This window comes from Canis lupus, chromosome 11 (genome assembly GCF_011100685.1).
Source record: "Canis lupus familiaris isolate Mischka breed German Shepherd chromosome 11, alternate assembly UU_Cfam_GSD_1.0, whole genome shotgun sequence".
Classification (NCBI taxonomy): Eukaryota; Metazoa; Chordata; class Mammalia; order Carnivora; family Canidae; genus Canis; species Canis lupus.
This window is the reverse complement of record NC_049232.1, coordinates 45,310,907-45,336,658: the sequence shown is the minus strand read 5'-3', so window position 1 is coordinate 45,336,658 and position 25,752 is coordinate 45,310,907. Positions and strand designations below refer to the sequence as shown.

At 34.1% G+C, this 25,752-nt stretch overlaps 1 protein-coding gene and 1 long non-coding RNA gene across 3 annotated transcripts in view; one reads left to right on the top strand and one right to left on the bottom strand.

Moving 5' to 3' along the window:
- Positions 1–25,752, top strand: part of CAAP1 (caspase activity and apoptosis inhibitor 1) — a 48,928-nt gene that overhangs the window by 14,177 nt on the left and 8,999 nt on the right. For both annotated transcript variants that reach the window (XM_038552559.1, XM_038552558.1), the window contains exon 5: positions 14,324–14,397. In XM_038552559.1, the coding sequence (XP_038408487.1) occupies positions 14,324–14,397 (74 nt within the window). The remainder of the gene's footprint in view (positions 1–14,323; positions 14,398–25,752) is intronic.
- Positions 1,522–25,311, bottom strand: LOC102154328. The gene is made up of 3 exons (XR_005366893.1): positions 25,110–25,311; positions 11,728–12,024; positions 1,522–1,764 (listed from the first exon to the last, which is right to left on the bottom strand). It is a non-coding gene; the product is annotated as an uncharacterized LOC102154328 (long non-coding RNA).

Here is a 25,752-nt window from a genome sequence, read left to right as displayed (position 1 = left end):
GTCTTATATAACACTCAGTGCTCATTATATCACGTGTTCCTTAATATCCATCACCCAGTTACTCCAACCACGCTCCTCCCCTCGTGACCCTCAATTTGTTTCCTATGATTAAGAATTTCTTATGGTTAAGAATTTGTGGCTTAACTGACTGACCCACCCAGGTGCCCTGCCCTTCTGCCTTTTTAATTCCAACCCTCAAGGGGTTGGATGTTGCCTACCCAGGGCTACCTGCATTACTCAATTTACCAATTCAGATGCTAATCTCTTCAGGTAACATCCTCAAAGACACACAGATATAATGCTTTACCAGTTATTGGGCATTCTTCAGCCCAGTGATGGGGAACTAAAAGAAAAATATTCCATTAATACTAGTTACAAAAACTCTGATATGCTTTCAGATATATTTAACAGAAAACTTATGAAGAAAACAATAACATTTTACTAGAAGACAAAATCATGATCTGAAAAAAATAGCATACTAGTTGTATAATCTGTGGGATGGTAGGTGAAGTTCTTAAATAATTTAAGACTAAAAACCCAGAAGCCATAAAAGAAAGAAAAAATTTGTGTGAAAAAATTTTAAGTTTGGGTGTTGTCATAAATAAAATCAGTAACCAAACAAAAGATCTGGAACAAATAATTGCAAGCAATGTATAATAATCCTAATGTTAGTGAAGGCCGAATTCAGGGCCAATTTATAATAATGTGAAATCCACAAAGAATATCCACAGGAATATATGCCTTACATATGAATCTATCTGTATTTCCTTTATAGCTTTTATAAGGCAAAAACTACAGGAATCATGATGTGAAACAAGAAGTGCATGAGTAGTAGAAAAATAAGTAGGGATATTGAAGACCTAAATGAATTGATTGCTATAGATCACATTCTGTATTCTGAAAACATATCTCCTGTGGAGTATCCCCACACATTGATAATAAATTTGGTCATGAAATGTCAGTAAAGTTCTCTAAGAACTTTTGTCCTGATTTTAGAGCAGTAAAGAAAAAGCCTATGGAAAAAAAAAAAAAAAAAAGCCTATGGAACTTCACCATCTACATATTGTAAAACTCAACAGCTTTTAGATTAAAGAGGAATTATAAACCATCTAAAAACTAACAAATAAAAAAAAAACCTTAATGAGCTCTAGGGGATACAGCTAAAGTAGTATCAGAGGAAAATTTTAGCCTTAAATATGTATTACTAATCCCCAAATATCTAAAATAAATCGACTAAGTATTCAAGAAGTTAGAAAAAAAAACCAAAATAAACTTAAAAACAAATGCATACAGATATGGCATACTTAAATAAAATCTGCATGGTTTCCAAGATAGAACCAAGCAAAAATATCTTCTCTTATTATTCCTATTCAGCAATGTGCTGGAAGTCCCAACAGGTTTAACCAAGCATGAAAAAGAAATAAAAGTCACAGATTAGAAGGAAAAGTAAAACTCTCTATTTGCAGAAGACTTAATGTGTTAATCTGTTGGGGCTGCTATCACAAAATACCACAGGCTGGATAGTTTATAAACAACATAAATTTATTTTTTAGTTCTGTAGTCTGAGATCAGGGTGTCAGCATGATTGAGTGAGGGCTCTTCTGGATTACAGATTTGTATTCTTACATGGTGGAAAGGCCTGTGAGATCTATGGAAAATCTTTTGTGAGAAGTGTAATTTGTTCCTGGCTGGCTCAGTCGAATAGCATGCAACTCTTGATCCTTAGGAACATGCGTTCAAGACCTATGTTGGGCGTAGAGATTACTTAAAAAAAGAAAAAAGAGATAATCCCATTCACAAAATCTGCAGTCTCATGACTTAACCACTTCTCAAAAGGTTTCACCTACTAATACCATCACTTTTGAGCATTAGGATTTCAGTATATGAACTTTGTCATGGACACAAACCTTCAGACCATGGCACAAAACTATATACACAGAAAATCCCAAGAATCTATCAAAAAACTCCTAGAAATACCTATGCAGTAGACAGAATAATGACTTCCCTCCAGAGATGTCTGTGTTCTAATATCTAGATGAACATATTAATTTACATGCACAAAGAACTTTGCTGATCTGATTAAATTAGGAATCATTAGATTATCCTGGATTAACCAATTGGGACCAGTATAATCACAATCCTTATAAGACAGAGGTAAGAAGGTCAAAGACAGCCAAAAGAGATGGGGTGATAGAAGCAGAGGTTCCAGTAATATGTTTAGAAAGGAGTCAGAAGCTGAAGAATGCAGGGTGGCGTGTTAGAAACTGGAAAAGACAAAGAAATGGATTCTTCCCTAGAACCTCCAGAAGGAGGCAGCACTGCCTACACCTTGATTCTAGTGTCCTAAAAACTCATAAACTCCTATTGTAAGCCATTAGATTGATGGTAAGTTGTTGCAGTGGAAATAGAAAACTAATGCAAGATACTTGATTAAAATGTAGATGGAAGCCAGAGTTACAGGTTGGTTACGTCCAGCTATAGAGAGGTTTTGTTTGATTTTAAACATTTAAAACTTTCAAATGGTTTCTAGCATTTAAAAATTAAGTGATATCATACCAAAAACCTGGATTTCCTAGGAAGGCAAAAAATTATTTGAAGCTGAGTGTAGCTACTATCTTTCTTTATGGTATTTGTGTATGTCAGTGTGCTACATAGTACTTCATTTGTCTGTGTGTTAATATACAAAATATCTATAAAATGAAACTATAAAACAATTGATTAAAGGAAAAATACAAAAGGGCCAAAGGTTGGCCTTGGAACCAATAATGTCAGTTTGTCAGTTTCTTATCAACTGAGATGTACCTTTTCTACCTTTTTATCACAATTTTGATGAGTAAAAATAATTTCAAAAACAGGTCTAGCTAAAGCAATCTCATTAAAACATGAAAATTTGATACTTTATTTTAATGGGCAACCTATGTACTTTTGTTTTCATTTTTATTGGAAAGCACATAACATTAATAGCTTCTTGGACAATTGTAAGTTACACCTTTCAGTATAAGGTGTGTGTATGGGTGTGTGTATGTCTATGGTGTTGAATATGCCCTATGTAAATCAATCTTGTTTTAACTACCAAAAATAACAAAGAACAGAAGCAGTAGTTATAAGAAATTTTTGATAGTGCACTACTTTAAAAGTTGAAATTAATGAGTGTTAACTTAAAACAATTATTATAGGAATGAGATTTAGGAACTATTAAGGTAAAACATCCATAGTTTCTAAATACCTTCATTTTCAAAAGGGTGAGGGATGGGATTGTCATTTAAGTTCTAAGTAAACAAATGAATGGATTTATATTATGTTAAAGTCTAAAAACCTCAGTATCTATGATTTTGCAGTGTTTTAGCAAACTTTTTTTTTTTTTTAATTTATTTATGATAGTCACAGAGAGAGAGAGAGGCAGAGACACAGGCAGAGGGAGAAGCAGGCTCCATGCACCGGGAGCCCAACGTGGGATTCGATCCCGGGTCTCCAGGATCGCGCCCTGGGCCAAAGGCAGGCACCAAACCGCTGCGCCACCCAGGGATCCCTGATTTTGCAGTGTTTTAAAACTGTTAGGTATTGTGACAAGATTTGCAAATATTTACAGATCATGACAACTGCTTAAGAAGGACAGCAATTTCAAGTACATAAGTTACATAAAGACCTGGAATTAGAGTGCTGTCTCCATTTGGAAATGTGCTGGAAAAGAAGCTTTGTATCTAAAATAGCACTAAAAATGAGAGGTATTAGTTTGGCCTATAATGTAAGATGATTATGCTCTAGGGAATATGTTTGTAATATTTAAATTTTGAATACTGCAGTAAAATAATCAGGATTGGGGTTTTATATATAAAGAATAAAAATACAAATACTTTAGGGAGATCTTAGCAATATTTTAGAATTGCTAAGATCTAATAAGTATCTTTTCATGAATTTTAAATTAATGTGCTTTTAGTGAGCGATATTGAGAGAGAATTTGGTGGAAATGAAACTGTGATTCCCTATAGTTAATAAGCATTGTTGAGATAATATCACAGTTCTAGAAGATAAATTTAAAAATCCAGGTTCTTTTTTTTTTTTTTTTAAATAGTTATTTATTTATTTATGATAGTCACAGAGAGAGAGAGAGAGGCAGAGACACAGGCAGAGGGAGAAGCAGGCTCCATGTACCAGGAGCCCGACGTGGGATTCGATCCCGGGTCCCCAGGATCGCGCCCTGGGCCAAAGGCAGGCGCCAAACCGCTGCGCCACCCAGGGATCCCAAAAATCCAGGTTCTTAAAATAAGGTATACTGCAAAGTAGTTTCTATATTAGTGTTTTGGAAGTACTCTTCCTAGTCATTGCTACTTTCTTAGCAGAGGATGAACATGTTCTAAAGTAGTTATTATTAGATTCCAATTTTATTTATTTATTTTTAACAAACAAATTGTATTCTTTTTTTTTTTTTTTAAGATTTTATCTATTTATTCATGAGAGAGAGAGAGGCAGAGACATAGGCAGGGGGAGAAGCAGGCTTCTCACTGGGAGCCTGATGTGGGACTCGATCCCGGGTCTCCAGGATCATGCCCTGGGCCGAAGGCAGGAGCTTAGCCACCAAGCCACCCAGGCATCCCTGGATTCCAATTTTAGATATTAACTTTTTTTTTAAAAAAATAAGAGATTCCTGAATAGACTTTAGAGATTTTAGGTGACACATAAATTGAACCATTTTATATTCACTAGAATATTAAACTAGTGAATAAAATACACAGGAAATTGTTTTGCAAAGTGAATAATTCTTTGGCAGGAATTATTTTTAAATCTTCATTCTTCATTTAAGATGATACATCTGTTTTATGAATTTCAGATGTGAATATATTTGTTCAAAATGGAATACTTGGGTATTAAATATAAACGGTTGAAAGAGAAGTTGGTGTCATCTACTACTAGTTACTTCTATTTATGTGTAGCATAAATATCTCCAAATTAATTGTTGAGTCAGATGTTTGTACATTTGACATTTTAAGATTTTGTCATAATTGACTTAACAGTCATAATTGACTTGATTTATACCTCTAAATGTGGAGTACATGTGTTCATACACTTTACTGAATGTAGTGTTATCTAAGATTTTGATCTTTGTTCATCCAATAGATAATAGTATATCCTTGGAATTTTTATTTGTAGTCTCTTATTTTGAGTGAAATTAACCGTCTTTCTATATATTACAGAGCTATTAGAGTCTTCTGTGAACTTTGGCATTTATTTACACTTTGTGTATATGTAGTTGGAGGACTTTTTTTTTTTTTTTAATCCATTTTTGGTGATATGGGTTGCAGTTATTTTTGCTTGTTGCTCTTTTTTTTATACTTTTATACTTTGTTCAAGGCTTTTACTTTTTTTTGCATGCATAAATATTTCATGTTTATGTAGTCTAATATGGCAATCTTTTATGTTTTCTGAGTTTTATATTTAGATAAGGCATTCTCTATTCTGAAGTTAGAAAGTATTCTTCATATTCACTTCTAGTACTTTATGGATTTTTTTTAGATGTTTAATCTTTCATTCATTTGAAATTTATTTTGGTCTAAGTTTTAAAGTAGGGCTCTAAGATCCCCTTTTAATTTTCATTTTGCCATATTCCTCTTGACAGCCATGAAGAATTCACTTAGAGTATTACTTTTACAATTCTTGATTACACAATTATTCAATACGTTTATTCTATATGTTTCTTTTTATTTGCTTCCTTGTTTTCTGTCACAAACTTGTGTGAATTTGTACTTCAATTGACTGTTTTTTAAAGTTAATAGCCAAATATGTGGGCGTGTTTTTTAAAAAAATACAAATAGCACTCTTTCTGCCATCTTTCCCTGCTGCCATATTGGTGTGCATGAATGTCTTGGCACATGCTCTCAAAAGTATAAACAATGTCCAAAAAACCCACAAAGCCCCAAAACCCCACAAAGCCAGAAAGAGAGGCAAACTCCAGGTTCTTAACTAGTCCGTGCTCCAGAGTCATTGTTCGTTTTCTAACTGTGATGATGAAGTATGATTATGTTGGCGAATTTGAAATCATTAACAATCACGAGCTGGGGAAATTATTGGGAACCTCATAGGCAGATTAAACAAGCATGGAGTGATAGCCCCCAGATTTGATATACAACTCAAAGATCTATAAAAATGAAATAATCTGCTCCCATCCCACAAATTTGGTTTCATTGTACTGAATGAAAACCTCAACTGGCATCATGGACCATGGAGAAGCATGACAAAAACACACAGGAGGAAGAATTCTGGGATTCTTTTTCTAGGGATATAATATATATGTACAAATAAAATGCCTCAGTGGTGGTGGTGGGGAATCAAACAGTGCTATTTGTACAAAATAGTATAAAAAGGTATACAGTTTTAAATGTTTCCTTCTTCCATTTTCATTCCTATCCCTCTCAGGCCCTTTCTTGAGGGTTTGGGTCTTTCGTTGTTGTTCCTTATGTCTGCCATTTCATTAAAATTTTCAACATTTAAAATAATTCTATCTTGAAGTTTTAATAGCTTATCTTAGTTTACCCAGTAAGAAGGAATTTTCTGATGCCTGGGTGGCTCAGCAGTTGAACGTCTGCCTTCGGCTCAGGGCATCTGGGATCGAGTCCCACATCAGGCTCCTTGCAGAGAGCTTCTTTCTCTGCCTGTGTCTCTGCCTCTCTCTGTGTGTCTCTCATGAATAAATAAATAAAATCTTAAAAAAAAAAAAAAAGAATTTTCTTCTGGAGCCTTGAGGTCAAATTCTGAGTAAAAACTGACTTTATGCTTTGAGATATATATAGCCATATGAATATGTATATAGCTATGGCTACATGTAATTTTTTTTTTTTTTTTTTTTTTGGTGGGCAGCAAAGCAAAGTTTATTGAACAATAGTACAAAGTTCCTGAAGAGGGAGGAGACCTGAGAGGGTTGCCTGGCTACATGTAATTTTTAGGCATTACTACTTGGAGAAGTATTTCTGTAGGTAATAGGAAGTCTAAATAAATGTAAAGAATGAAGTTTCTAGAAATAAACTGCCTGAATTTTAAATTTAACTTAAATTTAATGCTCGCCAGCGTAACTCCACAGCTTGCTTTCTCTCTGATGTTTGTCAAGTTACTTAAACCCTCCTGGCCTCAGTTTCCTCATCTGGACAATATGGGTAATACCAGTACATACCCTATAGGATTGTGATGATGATTGAGAAAAAGATTGTAAAGTGCTTACAGTAGTACCTTTCACATGGTAAGCATGGGAAAAAAATATATTACTGTATTTGTTATGGGATTTTTACTCTGAATCTGTAATAATAACTATTCCTAAAATTGCACTTTCTGCTGATAAGTATTGGGGATTTTCCCCACATTTTTTTTTTATGAAAGCTTGAAGAAAGTGAAATAATTCATTGTGTTTTTTTATTATTATTCTTTACTGTTACTGCTTTTTAAAAAATTCATTGCTTACAAGTATCTAATTTTTTCATTTATTACAAAAATAGTTTAAAACTATTATATATATTTAAGCATAAAAAGATTTTTCTCACAAATGAGATCAATTTGTTATGTTGACATTACTTTTTATAAACTCATTTCTCTTAGATATATCTGAATTATAAAGAGCTGACTATGCTTTTAGGCTGGTAAAGGATAATAAATTGGTTATCTGTACTCCACTTATGTTCTCGTGTCCTTTATAAATTGCTGTTAGGCTATAATACTTGGATGTAGACTGTTCAACATAATATGGTAAATTTATCAGAAATGAGAGGATAGGTTTTTCAGAAACCCTTCATGGAAAGTACTAATAATCATTGACAAGATTGTGGCCTAATGCTTAGACTCCACACAATAGTAGCATGTTTATACATCCTACGTGTTGGTACCTTTAAATGCACTTATAAACTGATCTCATGCTAATTCCTTAAAAACATAGGGATATTAGAGATAAAACAAAGAGAAAATCCTCTTTGATTTCCTTTAGTCACTTTTATATAGAAAAGAGCTCCCTATTTAAGGAATTAGCTAGCTATTCATGAAAACAGAGTTACAGGGCTGCAGTTTACACAGTAAACACAAGTTCTTAGGGAATCATGGATTAGAGAAAAAGGAGTGTGGTAATTGTGATTCTTTGCATATTCAGGGAGAGGAATGGAGGTAAGAGTTACATTTTGCCATCCTTTGCTGAAGGAAGTTTCTGAGGGACACAGTGGAGATGTGGATTTATTTGATCTTTGGAAAAGCCCTTTGAGAAAAATTAAGATTGTTTTGCCTCATTTCTTAGTGTTTGAGGATTACAGTTTACCAGTATATGATTTAATTTTTTGAGTCCGCTTTAAGATTTTTGTGGTGTTTCAATTAAAAAAAAATTAAAGTATCATTTAGATACAGTACAATTCATCTTTTTTACTATATAGCTTTGTAAATTTGGACAAATGATGGTTTTTTATATACTACCATAATCATAATATAGAATAAGAATAGTTCCATCACAGTAAACATTTCCCCCATGACTCTTTGTAGTCCACTTCTCCCATCCCTAGTCTCTGACAACCACTGATCTGATTTCTGTCCCTATATCTTTTCTTTTTCTAGAGTGTCATGTAGAGTAGTAATACAGTATATAACCTTTTGAGTCTGGCTTCTTTCACTTAGCATAATGCATTTGAGATTCATTCATATTGGTGTGTATCAGTAGTTCATTTTATTGCTAAGTAGTTAGTATTGTGTGGGCCTATTATAGTTTATCCACTCCCCACTTGAGGTAATCTTGTAAGCAAAGTAATGACCTTTCACAGGTGTTTAGTCTGATCTTCAGAACCTGAGAGTATGTTACTTTATTTGACAAAAGGGACTTTGCAGATTTGTTTAAGGTTAAGGACTTTGATATGGGAAGATTATCCTGGATTATCTAGGTTATCCCAGTTTAATTCCATGAGTTCCTTAAAATTGAAGAGGAAGGCAGAAGAAGTCAGAGAGATCTAACCTGAACTTGACTAGAATCTGGGAGTGTTCCTCAGTTTATAGCCAGTAAGGAGTCAGGGACTTTGGTCCAACAAACTCCGTGAACTGAATTCTGCCAGCAGCCCAGATGAACGTAAAATGAATTTTCCCCTAGAGCCTCCAGAAACCAATGCAGCCTGTGGACACTTTGATTTTACTCCAGTGAGAGTCATACCAGACTTAGGACTTACAAAACTGTAATATGTTTATGTTGTTTTAAGCTACCAAGTTTGTGGTCATTTGTTATGGCAGCAATAGAAAATTAATAATAGGACATTTTAGTTGTTTACAGTTTATGGTAGTTTCAAATATTGCCACTATGAATGTTCACATACAGGTTTTCCGTAGGAACACAAGTTTTCGGTTGGAACTTAAGTTTTCATTGTCCTTGGTCTAGTACCTAAGAGTAGGCGTTGCTAGGGCATGTCTGCATCCTCACTGATACTGTATATGAAAGTTCAGTTTGTCTGTTGTTTTGATTTTAGCCATTTTAATATATGTGTAGTGGTATGGCATTGTGGTTCCAAATTTGCATTTCCTTAATAACAAATGGCATTGACATATTTGTTATATTTATTTGCATCTGTGCATCTTCCTTGGTCAAGTGCATTAATATTTTTTTTAAAGGTTTACTTGTTTATTTGACAGAGAGAGAGTACAAGCTGGGGAGGGGCAGGCAGAAGGAGAGGCAGAAACTGGCTCCTTGCTGAGCAGAGAGCCCAACACGACCACAGGAGGAGAGGCTTGATCCCAGCACCCTGAGATCATGACCTCCGTTAAAATTAAGAGTCAGACGTTTAACTGACTGAGCCACCAAATCACCCTTGAGTGACTTAATTGTTTAACCAGTTTTTTAAGTTGGGTTGTTTTGTTTTTTTTTTTTTTTGTGTGTGTGTGTGTGATTTCAGAGTTCTTTACTTACTCTGAATACAAGTCCTTTTTTATCAGATATGTGGCTTGCAAATATTTTCTCCCAGTCTCGCTAGTTTTTTATTCTCTCAACATTTCCTTAGAAGAGCAGATGTTTTTTATTTGGGGAAAATCCAAGTTGATCAATTATTTTTATTTATAGGCCATGCTTTGGTGATATCTTTGCTTATTAATAAAGTCACAAAGGATTTTTTTCCTGCATAATCATCTAGAGGTTTTACAGGTTTACATTTTTTATGTCTGTTATTTTGAGTTAGTATTTGTATATAGTGTAAGATATGGTTGTAAAATTATATACATATGGATATCTAGTTGTACCCATACCATTTGTTCAGTTCCAGTGAATTGCCTTTGTACTTTTGTTGCAACTCAATTGATCACGTAACTGTGGGTTTATTTCTGGACTCTCTTTTGTTCCATCAATATATATGTTTATTCTTTCTCCAATATCTTAGTGTCCTGATTACTGTAGCTTTATAGTCTTGAAATCTGATCATGTGCATCCTTCTTTTTCCAAATATTTTGGCTACCCTCGTTTCTTTGTTTCTTATTTTTAATAGAAAGCTCATAGAATGATAGGTTGGCTTCTTTTAGCCTCTGTTTTTATTCTCAGGAGACCGAGGAGAATTAAGAGTTCTACTTTTTGTTATGCCAGTTTGCCCGATTGTCAGCTTACTTTTGGCAAATTAGGAAAATGCTGGCATCTTCTTTATCCTTCCATTGAGATATCTTCTCTATGTTTTTTTTTATAAGAAATTGGCTTTTTCCCCTCTTTAAAAATATATTTTAAACTTTTAGTAATTCACATATGTAATTGTTCTTAAGTTCCACAGATCTCCCCAGTGTATTACTCTGACTTAAACAACGAATCCATTGAGTTCTGGAAAACAAATAAAATTCATTGAGTGTTGAGTTTTATAAGTTCTTTATATATTTTGGATACTGACCTTTTATCAGATAATGTCATTTGCAAATATCTTCTTCCATTTTGTAGGTTGCCTTTTAGTTTTGTTGATTATTTCCTTCACTGTGCAGAGGATTTTTATTTTGATGTAGTCCCAATAGTTAATTTTTTAATTTTGTTGTAAGGAAGGATCAAGAGCATAATTGTGTATGGGTTAAAAGAAGGAAAGTCAGATTGCCATTGGTTTGAGGACTTAAATCCCAGAGATGGGTATATGGCTTTCTTATAATTCAAAGCCAAGATTGTAAATTAAGCTGCTTTAAGGAGGAGCACCTTGGATGGGAGAAAGGAATTAGAAAAATAAAAAACGTGCTTCACCCCACCCTCAATGGAAAGAAACACAAAAAGCCATTGCAAGATTCTTAAACCAAAGCAGATTTAACAGTGTGTTCTCTCCCTCCCCTACTTTTCTGTGTTGCCTTCTCTCTCTCTCTCTCCCAATTGTTATAAAATTCCTTTTTATAAAAAGATTTGTTTATTTGAGAAAGGTGTGTGCACACATGAGCGGGGGGGGGGGGGGTGTTAGTTGGGTGGTGGGAAGAATCTCAACCGTGAGCCTGAGTGGAGCCCTAAGCAGGGCTGGATCTCCCAACCCTGAGATCTTGACCTGAGTCAAAATCAAGAATTGGATGCTTAACCAAAATGAGCCACCCAGGCACCCCTACAGTTGTTATAAAATTCTTACATAAAGTATTTGATAGGAATATTTAAATGTCATTTAAATATAAATTAGAATTACTTTAGTTTTCCTGACTCTAACACCTAGTATGTCTTATCTGAGAGTAGACATTTTTTATTTTCATGAAACTAGAAATAAAAAGACATCATATGTACTTAAATGGTTTTCTTACACTTTAAAACGTTTCCTTTTTTTGTGTATATCATCTCTTTCATGCTCTTTGGTGAAAATCTTTAAATTGTTTTAGAGAGCTCTGGAAGTAGTTGCAAAGCCTACATCTTGGAAAAATTACTTGGTATAGATTTTAAAATTCCAAGCTATTTTCTCTAATATTTTTTCCGACTTCAGATAGTACTGGTGGAAAATCAGCTAGCATTTCATTTTTCAGCCACAAGATGGTGGACTTGTACTGCATCCACTGTCTGAAATTCTGTTTGGTGACTTTCTTCAACAACACGTTCAGACCTAACTAAAGATAAAACAGAATGTTACAAAAGTTCACTTTGGGTACAAAAAGAAATTCTTTATAGCAGCAGGTAATCTTTATAGAGGTGTTCAGTTTTATTAGAAGGGGAACCAACAGGTTTTCACAAAAAATAAAATAATGCATACAGTAACGCATCTTACTACATTATTTTTAAAAATGTTTATTTGGCAATAACTTCAGTTATTAAAATGTTAGAAGAATAAGAGCAGTATAAGAAACATCCATATATCTTTTACCTAGATTTACCTATTATTAACATTTATTTATTTATTAACTTATTTGCACACCCTCTTTTTATAGATGTATTTATTTTAAAACAGTTGAAGCTATAAGTTACATACATTATGACACTTTACCCCTAAAGACTATATTGTGCTTTTTTTTTTTTTTTTAAGGTTAGTGATACTCTATGTATATAGCCACAACACCCTGTCTATTTCAGTAAACTTAACATTGGTGTGATACTTTTATCAAATCTACCTTCAGTATTTCAGTTTGTCATTTGACTCAATAATGTCCTTTATCACGTTTTCCCCCTTTAGTTCACCAGTGTCATGTCAAGTATAACATTTAATTGTCATGGCTCTTTTTAACTTCCTTTAACTTGAAATATTTTCACAACCTTTATTTGCCTTTTATAAAACATTGGCATTTAACTCCCCACCCTCTTTTAATAGAACAATACTTCTTTTTTTTCCATTTGGGGCTTAACTGATGACTCCTTCATGATATAGGTCATACATTCTCAGCTTTAATATTGCATAGGTGATGTTGTATCCTTTGGGTATTACATATACCCATGGCCCTCCTCCCCACTTTTTAAGTTTACTTATTTAAGTAATCTGTCCACCCAACATGGGGCTCAACCTTATGACCTTGAGATCAAGAGACCCAGGCTCTTCCCACTGAGACATCCAGGCATCCTGCCCATGGCCTTTTTAATGGTGATCTCTTATCTGGGAGTAAACTTTTTTTTTTTACATTATATTTCTTTTTACATTATGTTTTTGTTCAAGTCATTTAGATATATTGCTTAGAAGAATAATTAGGTGCCCATTCAAGGATGTGTAAGAGCAAACAAACATTTTCTCTAAAGGAAGATACTTAGGAATAGATTAATGCTCCCAGTAGGTAAAAATCTAATTTGACTGTAAGGCTTGAGGTAGCACATTTTAACTTTATTCCTTGCAAAGCTCTTAATGCACTATATTGACATTTTATCTGTCCCTGGATTGCCAAAGAATATTTGTTCATTTCTTCGTTGGGATCTGCCAGTCATTCTGGTGAAAGAATAAAGTCTGAGTAGGTGATATTAGACAGTTATATATAAAACAGGTATCTCAATTTTAAATTTTTTATGTATTCTAACTAATAACAGATCCAAATAATTTTGTAGTCTCTATTTGAGTTTGTGCTTGCATTACTAAACACGTTGAGTGCCAAATAAGTTGCCAGGAAAGAATATTGTAAATTCAAGGAAGTGATCATAAGTCTTTATCCTTTGGTTATTTGAAAGATTTGTTATTAAGTGGATAGAAATAGTTTTGTGAGTAGGAAAATTCCCAAAATACTTTTTGTATGTTAGTTTTAGGATATGTATAGAAATTCTCTAAAGGGTGTAATACGTATTTATAAAGAAAATAGTCATTTTGAATATTTGCACCTAATTAATTTCTTTGGCTGAAAAGTATTTGTAACATTAATATTTAGATGGTATAATGCCCTCTAAGAAAGAATATTAGTTTGGGGTTCTGTTGGAGAACATGGTGAATCAAAACTTTTTTATGATCTTATACTTTAATCCATTTACTTTGATTACATATGTATATTACATATAAAATATGTATTTCCCACATACTGTAGACATCAAAGCATTTGAGGTATGAAATTAGATGAATATAAAATAATTTGAATGCCAAAGTGCCCATTAAATTTAACAGTTGAAGTTGGAAAATTACTGGATTCCTCTGTAAGTTATGATTTCTCCTACCAGCTATCCTGCAGGGTATTGGAAAGGAGAAAGTTACGTCCCTATTCCTTCCAGTTTTGTCCCTTGATTTTTACAAAGACATATACTGCTTAAATTGGTGGTGGTTTATAGCTACTGCTTTTGACATGTATACATGTTTCTGAGTTTCCGAAGTGCACTGAATGGTGTCCTGGGGGCTTAGAAGAATTCAGTGTGTCTTCCCAAGTGTATGACTTAATTCTGGGAACCTGAACAGTAAGTATTATTTGATTGAATATAGTTTTAAAAATGGTTTTTATTTTTATTCCTCAGACAAGACACCTCTGTAGATTCTACTTCAGCTGTGAGAGAGAACAAGCAACCTGAAGGTTTGGAATTAAAACAAGGTATGAATCAAGTAGTTAATTTTTATATAACGTTTTCTTGAAGATTATAAACATTTTACCAGTAATGAATTTTCACTGCTGCAGGTCACGTCCATTTTACAGATAAGGAAACAGAATAATTTATTTGGTCCAAGATCAAAAGAGTAAAGAACATATCCTTTATTTCATGACTCCTTTAGCTACTGGAGTAGTTCTACCATAGTGATATGTGGCTGCAATATCACCAGAAAGCTTTCATCTTGAATAGTTTTAATTTCGTAATCTCTGCTATATATCATCAGCTGCAGTATGTATATTGGAGATTTGTTAACTGGATAGTTTTGGGTTATATAAGGAAAAACAAAAAAACTTTATGGGGTGACCTTTTTGGTCTTTTCTGTGGAGATACTTTGTTATTATTCTCTTCCTTATTTGTTTTCTATAAATCAGTAGTTTTTGACATTATCAGCCAGCAGAAGTGAAATGGTAGTTTGTAATTTATTCAAGCCAAGTAGATCAATAGGGTTGATCTTTCACATGTCTTTTTTGTTTCTCTTATTCTCGTAGGGAAAATTGAAAGTAAAATAAATTTTTATTAGTTATTCAAAGACCACTTCACATTTTTCCTCTGTTCTGATAAAATTACTTCAGAGCAATGAGAATCTCCTGTAGCCAAAATGATTGTTTTACATATTATGTAAGCAACTAATCTTTGATTGGCTTAAAATAGTTTCTCTGAAACTTGAGTTATAAGAACTTATTTGGTAAAGGGAAGTAGGTCATCAGTTTATTTAGGCAGAATTTCTTTTTTTTACTTGTAGCCTGGGTTATTGATGCTTAATTGACAAAGTGAAAAAATAATTGGATAACTTATTTTGTGATTCATTAAATTTATAGATAGAACAAAATTAAGATTTTCTGTAATTCTAATTTATGTATTCTGGGTTTTTTTATAAATACTTCTGATGGTTTCAAGAATTCCGTTGTTTTTCAGAAGTCCTCTTGTGTTGTTAACCTCTTAGATAGACCAATATATATATATATATATATCTCATTATGTTCTGACTACTTCTGAGCACCCACCAAAGACATAAACTCAAATTCATAGTTTCATTTACATTTATTTGTCATATATAAATGCTAAGCACACATTATTTTCATTTAACTCTTATACCCCATGGGTAATTGGACAGGTCTGCTGTTCTTACTGTCTTTGTTTCTATTCTTTGCATCTAATGAGCAGGCAGTGTGGAGGGTATGCTGTTTGATCATCTAGGAGAGAAGAATGTCATGTAATTGACATGGTTGATTCCAATTCCTAGGGAAAAAGGAATGGAGACCTCAAAGTACAAATTAGCCAGTGCTGCCTTCTTCTTCTTTCTTCTTTCTTCTTTCTTCTTTCTTCTTTCTTCTTTCTTCTTTCTTCCTTCTTCCTTCTTCCTTCTTCCTTCTTCCTCTTCATTTATTTATCCATGAGAGACACAGAGAGAGAAAGGCAGAGACACAGGCAGAGAGAGAAGCAGGCTCCATGCAGGGAGCCTGATATGGGACTCCATCCCGGATCACGCCCTGGGCCGAAGGCAGGCACTCAACCACTGAGCCACCCAGGCATCCCGCCAGTGCTGCCTTCTAAGGGTAGATGTTTACTCTCATGTTCAGGTACTTGGAGTTCTTTAGAATTCGCTTCCTACTGTCAAAAGCCTATTTTGCTTTGATTTTATGTTAACTTCAGTAATTTAAAAACCAGCCATAGAGGCAAAGAGGGAGAGAAAAATTGCTCAGAGTAGCCAGAACCTATGTAGACCACTCTCAGGTTCTCACATAGGCTTCAGAAACATCAAGAACACACTGTCATCAGTAAGTGATAGCAAGCAGAGATGAGTAAACATAAGATCAAAGCACAGCAGTACCATCTTGCTTTTTTTTTTTTTTAAGAAAAGAGGGAAATAATGAAGTCTTCTAGAAAAATGTCTATAACAATAGTTAAAATATAAAATGTTTTGTTGCATAATGGAACAAACATAAGTTATTTAGAATATTCAATTCTAAGTAGAACATCTAGGTAAATATTAGTATAGCAAAAATCTGAACCAGATAGTAAGTAACTTGATTGGAGTTTCCACAGGAAGCTGAGGTATACCAGGAAATAGAAATCCTAGTAGTCTCAATAGATTGTTGCCTTTTTCCCTAAATGAACTAATATTGTCTATTTTTAATATGCAAAACTTGCAGAGTTTAATATTATCTCTAACTTTTCTTGCATAGCTAGCTGTTCGTGCTCACAGTGAGCTCAATAAAAACAGAATATAATACTCCTTGTGAATGTATTGTTTTGTTTAATGGCTTGACCGTTCAAGAAAATTCATGGAAGCTTAATTAGAATTACAGTAACCCTTTGTTCAGTAGACCAAAATATAAAGCAGCATTGAATTTTTCTTTGCTCTTTCTGAATAAAATAAGTCTTATTATATGACCTATTACATAGTGTGTGATACACGTTATTTAAATTACACTTTGAATTTTTTTGGTTTCTTAGCTTCTAAAATACTCAAATATTGAGAAATATTAACTATGAATTAGTTAATTGAAATTGGCATTTTTTGTTTAGTTTTTGTTTCATCTGTCTTGTTGATAAATATCATAAACAAGTTTTGCTGAAGATGAGTATCAAATAGCCTGCTAACTTCTCCCATACTTTAATGGTGGACTAGTAGCCGAAGATATACCTTCACTGTGCAAAAATTATTTAAATGTAAATTCAATCTACTGGTTGATTGGTATTATAGTAAAATAGGAACTCTTCTGTTGGGATTAGTTTCCTAACTCATTTTTAGCAAGAGGGCAGCTGTATAAGAAACATCAGTTACAGTTTTGCTCTTCATCTTTGGCACAGCTGTGTTTGTGTACATGAGCACATATACATGTACAAGCCTGAGATCTTTGATTAATTTCCTGGAGGATCTTAGGGTTTGTATTATTGAAAAAGTTTACCTAAGTTTTAAAAATAATAATTATTTGATTTTATTTTTTTAGATTTCTTTATTTGAGAGAGTGCTCGAGAGCAAGGTGGGTGTGGCAAAGGGAGAGAAGGAGAGAGAATCTCACACAGACTTCCCACTGAGGGTAGAGCTTGATACATGGCAAGATGCCCCAACCCCAAGATCATTGGCCAAAGCTAAAATCAAGAGTCAGTGGCTCAACCAACTGAGCCACCCAGGTGCCCCTGAAATTTATGTTAATTTTCTAAATTGGTCTAAATAGCACAACTATTTAAAAAAAAATGAAAACTGATATTTGTTGGAGGTATTTAATTTGTAGAAAATATTTTTAAAATAATAAAATCTCTGCTAATATTCTCTTATATATATATCTATAAATAAATAAATTTGCTTAAGACCTTCAGTAGTATTAAAATAATGGTCTATATTTAAATTATTGCTTTAAGCTTTACAACCAGGTCTATGTATAATTTTGTAAATTATTCTCCTTTGTAACGTAAGAATTTAGCTCCCAATTTTGCATTTCTTCTTGGAAGTGGTCATGAGAAATATTTTTAACTATACATGAGAAATAGCTAAGTCAAATTTGGATATTTAGGTTGAAGAGGAGGTGAGGTTTTTAACACTCATTTTAAAATATTTGAAGGGCTGTCAAGTGGAAGAGTGATTAGGCTTCTTCTATATTGCCTGTGAAAATAAAAATAAGTCGGCCAGTAGGTCGACTTATCATTAGATAGATTTAGGTTCAACTTACTTATCTCAAATAAAAGTATCAGAAAATGCATAGGCGGTCTTCCTCATTGCTGATGAGTGTTTGAACACAAGTTACATAAACTACCACTTGGTGGCTCTGTTGTAGAGCAGATTGAAGCAGTGGTTGGATCTTTAGCCTTAATCTTGAAGTTTCTTTCTGGTTAGATTTTGTAAAGACCAGTGCCTAGTGCAGTGTCTGTACTTTTTCTTTCTCTATATTTTTTATTCTATTAGGAAATTATTCTTCCTGTTAGAGAAAGACATGCAAATATACACACCAAATTTTGTGTGGTTAGGCTCAAATTCTCCCACTGTTGTTGTGTTTTTAAAAACTAATGTAGTTGCCTCATGTAATTAAATTTTGACCTTGCAGTTCATGAATTAGTGTATGATGGACAGCTTTAAGAATTCTTGTGTTAACAAGAGCTTCAAAAAGTTGAAAGGTAGACTTTAGGGGAAAAATGTTTATTAGTGGTTGAACTGTGTGGTGGAAGTTTAGATATTTTCTTTGGGCTTTTTTCAGCCTTCTAGACTGTGGTCACCAAAGTGTAATTATACACTTCAGAGATTGCAGGAAAAAGAATACCAGTACTTTTTAAAATATATATTTTTTAAATTTTATTTAAATTCAATTAACATAATGTATTATTGGTTTCAGAGGTCAAGGTCAGTGATTTATCAGTCTTATATAACACTCAGTGCTCATTACATCACGTGCCCTCCTTAATGCCCATCACCCAGTTACCCGTCTCCCCTACTGTCCTCCCCTCCAGCAACCCTCAGTTTGTTTCCTATGATTAGGAGTCTCTTATGGTTTGTCTTCCTCTCTGATTTCGTCTTATTTATTTTTTCCTGCCTTCCCCTATGCTCCTCTGTTTTGTTTCTTAAATTCCACGAGTGAGATCATATGAAAATTGTCTTTCTCTGATCAGCTTATTTCACTTAGCATAATATCTTCTAGTTCCATCCATGTTGTTGCAAATGGCAAGATTTTTTTTGATGGCTGAGTTGTAGTCCATTGTATATATTTATATATATATATATGTATATATATACATATATAAAAATATACACACACCACATCTTTTTTATCCATTCATCTGTTTTTGGATGTCTGGGCTCTTTCCATAGTTTGGCTATTGTGGACATTGCTGCTATAAACATTGGGGTGCAGGTGCCCCTTTGGATAACTACATTTAATACCAGTACTTCTGAAGTGAATAAATACATATAAGCATATATGTTTTTCTCTCCATTTAAAAATTTCTGATTCCATATATCATTATATTAGTACATACTAATTTATTATAATCTAATTTTATAAGTAAGTAAAAATATATACTGGAGCAGGTACTTAAAAACATTTTCACTGATGTGTTTATATAAGTAATGAAATTGTGAGACTCCTTTTAGACTATCAAAGAATTGATGATGGTCACAGCTTACTCACTTATTACTTGTAAAAATTAGATGTGATGGAAGAGATTTTTCCCAATATTTAGCAAAGGTATTAAATATAAAACCGTATGAGGCCATTTGAATCCTTAAGGTGAGGGATAAATGGAAAAGTTCAACTGATCTTTGCTCTTATTGCTATTATTGTTACTGCTGTTGTTCTAACATAGTCCTGCATCAGGAAGAGCAAAGGTGAGTAAGTAGACTAGAATGAAGAAATGAATTTGCAGTTAAAATTGAGTTTTGCTGGAAAGAATTTCATAACCATAGCTGAAGGAATATATATAAGTTATAAGAAGTTAAAAAGATAATGAGAAGATAGTATTAAAGATAATCAGAATGCCCTTAGAGACTTCTGTTGCTTTGTGAAGAGAGAATGAAGATCATCAGTTAATTAAGCAGCATTTGGAGGAGTTTTATATGTATGTGTTGCTGTCAAAGCCTCTGGATTGGCAAGTGAGCTCTGTGCTGTGTCTTCCTTTGAAGACCTAAATTGCAGGCATGAGTGTGTGTGAGTGTGGGAAGACTGATAAAAAGTGTTTCAGGCCGTTTGGAGCTGGAAGCAGAGAAGCAGATGGACAACTGATTTGTTCTCCAAGTTTTTAGTCTAATTTCTTTTTTGTTAGTCCTTGATTATTTCCTTGACTGGCTCTAACCAATAAGTATTCATAAAATGCAGCTTCTTAACATGAATTAACTTCTTAAAAGGATTTTTATTTTTATTTTTATTTTTTTATTTTTTTAATTTATTTTTTATTGGTGTTCAATTTACCAACATACAGAATAACCCCCAGTGCCCGTCACCCAATCACTCCCACCCCCCGCCCTCCTCCCCTCCTACCACCCCTAGTTCGTTTCCCAGAGTTAGCAGTCTTTACGTTCTGTCTCCCTTTCTGATATTTCCCACACATTCCTTCTCCTTCCCTTATATTCCCTTTAAAAGGATTTTTAGAAACTCATTCTGGGGAAATGACGTCCAGTTCAGCAGTTGGTGAAGTAAAAAGAGATTTATGGTATAACCGTCAGTGCGATTTAAGAATTTACATTTCTCTTCTCAATTCCTTTGAGCTTTTTCACAAGTTATTACTAGCAGTGACACCAAACAGGATCTTCCCGCCTTTTCATCTGTCCCCTTCTGTGTAGTAGTTTCACAAAAGGGTGAGAATTACGTTTTGTGTGGCAGATTAGCCCATACTGTTTCTTTTTTCCTTTTGAAGATCCCTGTGTTACATTTAATTGTGCAACTTCTCTGGATTAAAAAAAAAAAAGTCAACTGGCAAGGTTTTTGGGTGCATAATGGTTTGTGTGTGTGTGTTATTAAAAATCACATTTTGAAGAGTTTGATTTAGTATATGAAGAAAATGTTCGTTTCCATGTTTCTTTAAATTCTACCCATTCTATCTTGTGATGTATTTCAAAGGATCCTAGACATAGTCTTAGGGCAGCTGCTTTGGAGGTTACACAGTTCAAACCTTTGACAGATGTTTGAATCCCCTTTGGATCCACTCTGCTTTTTAGTAATTATGTTCTTGTTCAAAGGATTAGCAAAAGTGCCTCCTTATATAGAAATATTCCTACCAAAGGAAAGATAGTAAACATTAGGCTTGCAATTATATGTTGCCAGTTTCTGAACTTTTTGCATGTCCTATACCACAGTCTATAATTTACTTAGAAGTTTTAGTTGAGATATCATATGTAGTATATGGTCTTTTCAGGTTAATTCCTTTCACTGAACAGTATGCATTTGACATTCTTCCATGTCTTTTTGTGGCTTGATAGCTCATTTCTTTTTATTGCTGAATGATCTTCCATTGTATGGATTTATTGCAGTTTGCTTATCCATTCACCTATTAAAGGGCATCTTTGTTGCTTTCATATTTTGGCAATCATGAGTGAAGCTGCTATAATCATTTGTATACAGGTTTTTGTATGGATACAAGTTCAGCTCTGGGTAAACACCAAGTTCAGTTTTATAAGAAATTGCCATGCTGCCCTTCAAAATGCTGTACCATTTTGTATCCTGCCATCAGTGAATAAGACTTTGCTTTGTTCCACGTCCTTGCTAGCATTTGGTGCTGTCAGTGATTTGGATTTTGACTATTCTAATAGGGGTGTAAGTGGTATCTTTTTGTTTTACTTTGCAATACCTTAATGACATATGATGTTGAGCATCTTTTCAGGTACTTCTTTGCCATCTATGCATCTTCTTTGGTGACTTGTCTCTTTACATCTTTTGCCCGTTTTTTTATTTGGGTTGTTTGTTTACTAATTGTTGAGTTTTATGAGTTCTTTATATATTTCAGATACCAGTCCTTTAACCAGGTGTGTTTTGTGAATATTGTCTCCCAGTCTGTGTCTTGTCTTTTCCTTCTCTTAATAATTTTTTCATATTTAATACATTTTTTTAGCTCTATGTCTCCTACATATTTTATTTATTCAGGTGCGCTTAAGGGACCTACAAGAAGAAGATAAATTCAGTCTGAACGAGCATTTTCATTTGTGATGCTTCAGTGGGCATTCTGATTCTGTTAAGATCTGGGAGGCACTATCGAATATTTAAATTGCATAGATTTTTTTGAAATATATTTGGGTTTGGAGTTTGGTTCTGCCACTTCAGTTTTGTGAACAATAGGGCAAGTTACTTGAACTCTGTTCCTCAGTTTCATCATTTGTAAAATGGAGATAATAAAGATGAGTGCCTATTCCAATATGTTGGCAGAAGGATTAAATGAGTTAAGACATGTTAAGTGCTTTAGAGAAGTGATCAGTACATAGTAGATGCTTAGGAAATATCAACTCTTGTTATAAATATTTCTGCCATTATTATTATTATCATTAGAATTTTCTGCTACATCCCCTCAATATCATCCTTGCTGTCTCTAATTGGTAAAAGGGTCTCTATGTTGAAATATAGGCTGCTATTATGTAACTCCTGCTCATTTGCCCTTATGTGTCCTTTGGGTTATAGAAAATGAACTTAATATTTTTTTCTTTTTTCTTTTTTCTTTATTTTTTAAAATATTTTTTGTAAATGATGTTTGTTCAGATTTTGAAGCTGATCCCTTCTTCCAACAAACAAATTATGGTTTTGTGTTAGGCACCAGAAAGATAAAATATGGCCTGGCTTGGAGAGAACTTCTCTAATAAAGGAAAACAAAGGTGTAAATTAATTTTTTCTATGTACCTGTGTCTGAAAATAAATTATATAGTCCCCATCTCTTCTCTTAAAATGGGTGAACTCTTTTTGTTCCTGAGACCAGCCCCTCTATTTGTGTAGTGAACACATTCTCTTTTGGTACCTACAGGTGTTTTTTCTGTTCCAAAGATTGCCCCTCTCTCTAGTGAACTATTATTGCCAGCAGCTATTTGACTGGTATTGCTGAGTCCTTATCTTGACCTATCAGCCATATGTGATACCTATTGATTATTCCTCCTTCCCTGATACTCTCTTCTCAGTCTACTTTTTGTCATGTTCTCCTCTACCTGACTTCTAAAGGGTTAGTGTCCCACCACCTTCTCTTTGGACTTTTGTTTTTAAAAACACTTTTTAAAAAATTCTTAAAGGATTTTTGTTAGAGAGAAAGCTCAAGCCACGGGGGAGGGGCAGAGGGACAAGCAGACTCCCCCCTGAGCACAGAGCCTGACATGGTGCTCAATCCCAGGACCCTGAGATCATGATCTGAGCCAAAGACTGAGTCACCTCGGTGCCTCTGGACTTTTTCATTTTCCTACATCTTATGTAATTCTAAGATTGGCAGCTACAAATTTATTTCTCCAATTCATACTTCTTCCCAGCCTTTTATATCTAGCTTACTTATTAGATATTCAGTAAGTATCTTAAAGTTAATATGTTCCAGAGAAAATTCTAGATTGTTCCCTGACCTCTCTCCCCCCACCCAAAGCAACAAAGAAGAAAACAATACCACTCCCCCTCCAAATCTTGCTTCTCCTACAGTCTTCTCCATCTCAATGAATAACAGCTACATTCCTTTGAGTGTCTAGTTCAAGAATCTCTGTTTCATTCTTGAGTGCTTTCTTTCATCTCTGTCAACAAATCATGTCCAGCTCTACTTTTACAATATTCAGAATCCAACCATTTCTCACCTCTTCTTAGACATATTTTTGTGGTGTTGATTCTTTCAACATTCTGATTCCTCTATTTCTACCTGTGCTCCCCTGTAGTCTCTTCCATTTCTGAATGACTATAAAAATTAAAAACTCAAAATGGTCATGTCACTGTTCTTATCAAAGCCTTCCCATATCTTCCTATCTCCAACAAAATCTGAAATCCTTCCTTCCTGTGGCCAGTACAAGCCATATGTGATATGGCCTGTCACGCTCCCCCTTACTCATTCTCCTCCTCCCTTTTCAGTTTCCTCTGGCACTACAAGTACTGTTTTGTCAGGGACTTTGCTTTTGCTGTTCACTCTGCCTTTATGCTCCTCCCCAAGATAACCATGAGTCTTCCACATGTCATTTTGATCCTGGTCAAATGTTACCTTCTCTGTCTAAACTATTTAGCACTACTTTTTTTCAGAATTCATTAACCTCTTAATAAACCTAGAATTTTGCTGAGCATTGGTGTCAGATATACTGTATTATAGTTTTGTAGAAGTTACCTTTTCTTGAACATAGAACTATGATGCTCAGGCACTTGGGTGGCTTAGTGGTTAAGTGTCTGCCTTTGGCTCATGTTGTGATCTCAAGGTGCTGGAATCAAGTCTCGCATTGGGCTTCCCATAGGGAGCCTGATTCTCCCTCTGCCTATGTCTCTGCCCCTCTCTGTGTCTCTCATGAATAAATAAATAAAATTTAAAAAAAAAACTGATGCTTTATCATGTGTCTAGTTTGCAGCATATCTCAGAATATAAATGTGAATCTGTTGTTTGTGAGTACAGGTTTTAGTGCTTGTCATTCAATTTGTCCAAATCTGAGAAACTCATACACCAGTGATGTACTCTTATTTAGGTCAACTAGTTGTTCTTTAAGATGCGACATCTCCAGATCAACTGTGGCCTTCCCTACCTACTTGTACTTTTCCACTTCTCTTACTAAATATCACCTAGTTCCTACTGCTGTTGCCTATTTAATTACTTATCTGATCCTTTGTAAAGACTGGCAAGAGGTCACTGTTGTGCTTTTTCTCCTAGAATGGTGATGTCTTCAGAGGCAGTAATATTGGATACTAGCCTTTTATATATTCTCACTTGTGTATTTTATTCTGTTAGGCTCACATATTTCTGAACTAACTTTATCTCTAGCACCTGTCTTTCCATTCTGTCCCTTACACTTGGAGTTGTTTCTTCTGTCAATATCACCTAATAGATTCTAAGACCTACTTCATATCACATATTTATGAAGATCTTGACTTTTCCCTATTGTCTTAAACACTCTGAAATTCTGGCATACTTTATATTTGTACAGTTTAGTACTTGAAGGTATCCTGTCCATATTTTAAGCAAACATAAATACCACAAAGGCAAAATCTATGCCTTAATCATGCTACAAATACTGAGTTTACCTTACCTGTAGCATTTTGTAAGGCCTGTCTCTTCTGTGGCCTCTCTAGCATTATTGTGGCATTAATAGACATTGAATGAATATTTATTGATTCTTGGAGTAATTTCTGAATTTATCATTTACAAAAGTTAGGTTTATAGGCTAGAGGGCACTTAGTTATCCAGAAGTTCAGTGTGGGTTTGGTAGAATTCTAGATAGTTGTTCTGTATTAAGTTGTTTACATTTTCTTCTGTATCTTAGTAACAGTGTCATGATTAAATTTTGAATATGGTGGTTAACATGATACACTTAAATTTATATCAGTAGTTTAAAACACTGCATGAAGGAATAACCCAAGTTCTGCCTGTTTTGCTGAGAGGAAGATTAAAGTCCTCTACAAAAAATAAATAAATAAATAAATAAATAAATAAATAAATAAATAAATAAATAAAGTCCTCTACAAAAATTATTTTTATATACTAAAAAAAAACCCAATTGTTTCTTTTTTTTTTTTAAGATTTTATTTATTCATGAGAGACACACACACACACAGAGAGAGAGAGAGAGAGAGAGAGAGAGAGAGAGAGAGAGGCAGAGACACAGGCAGAGGGAAAAGCAGGCTCCATGCAGGGAACCCGATGTGGGACTCATTTCTGGTCTCCAGGATCCA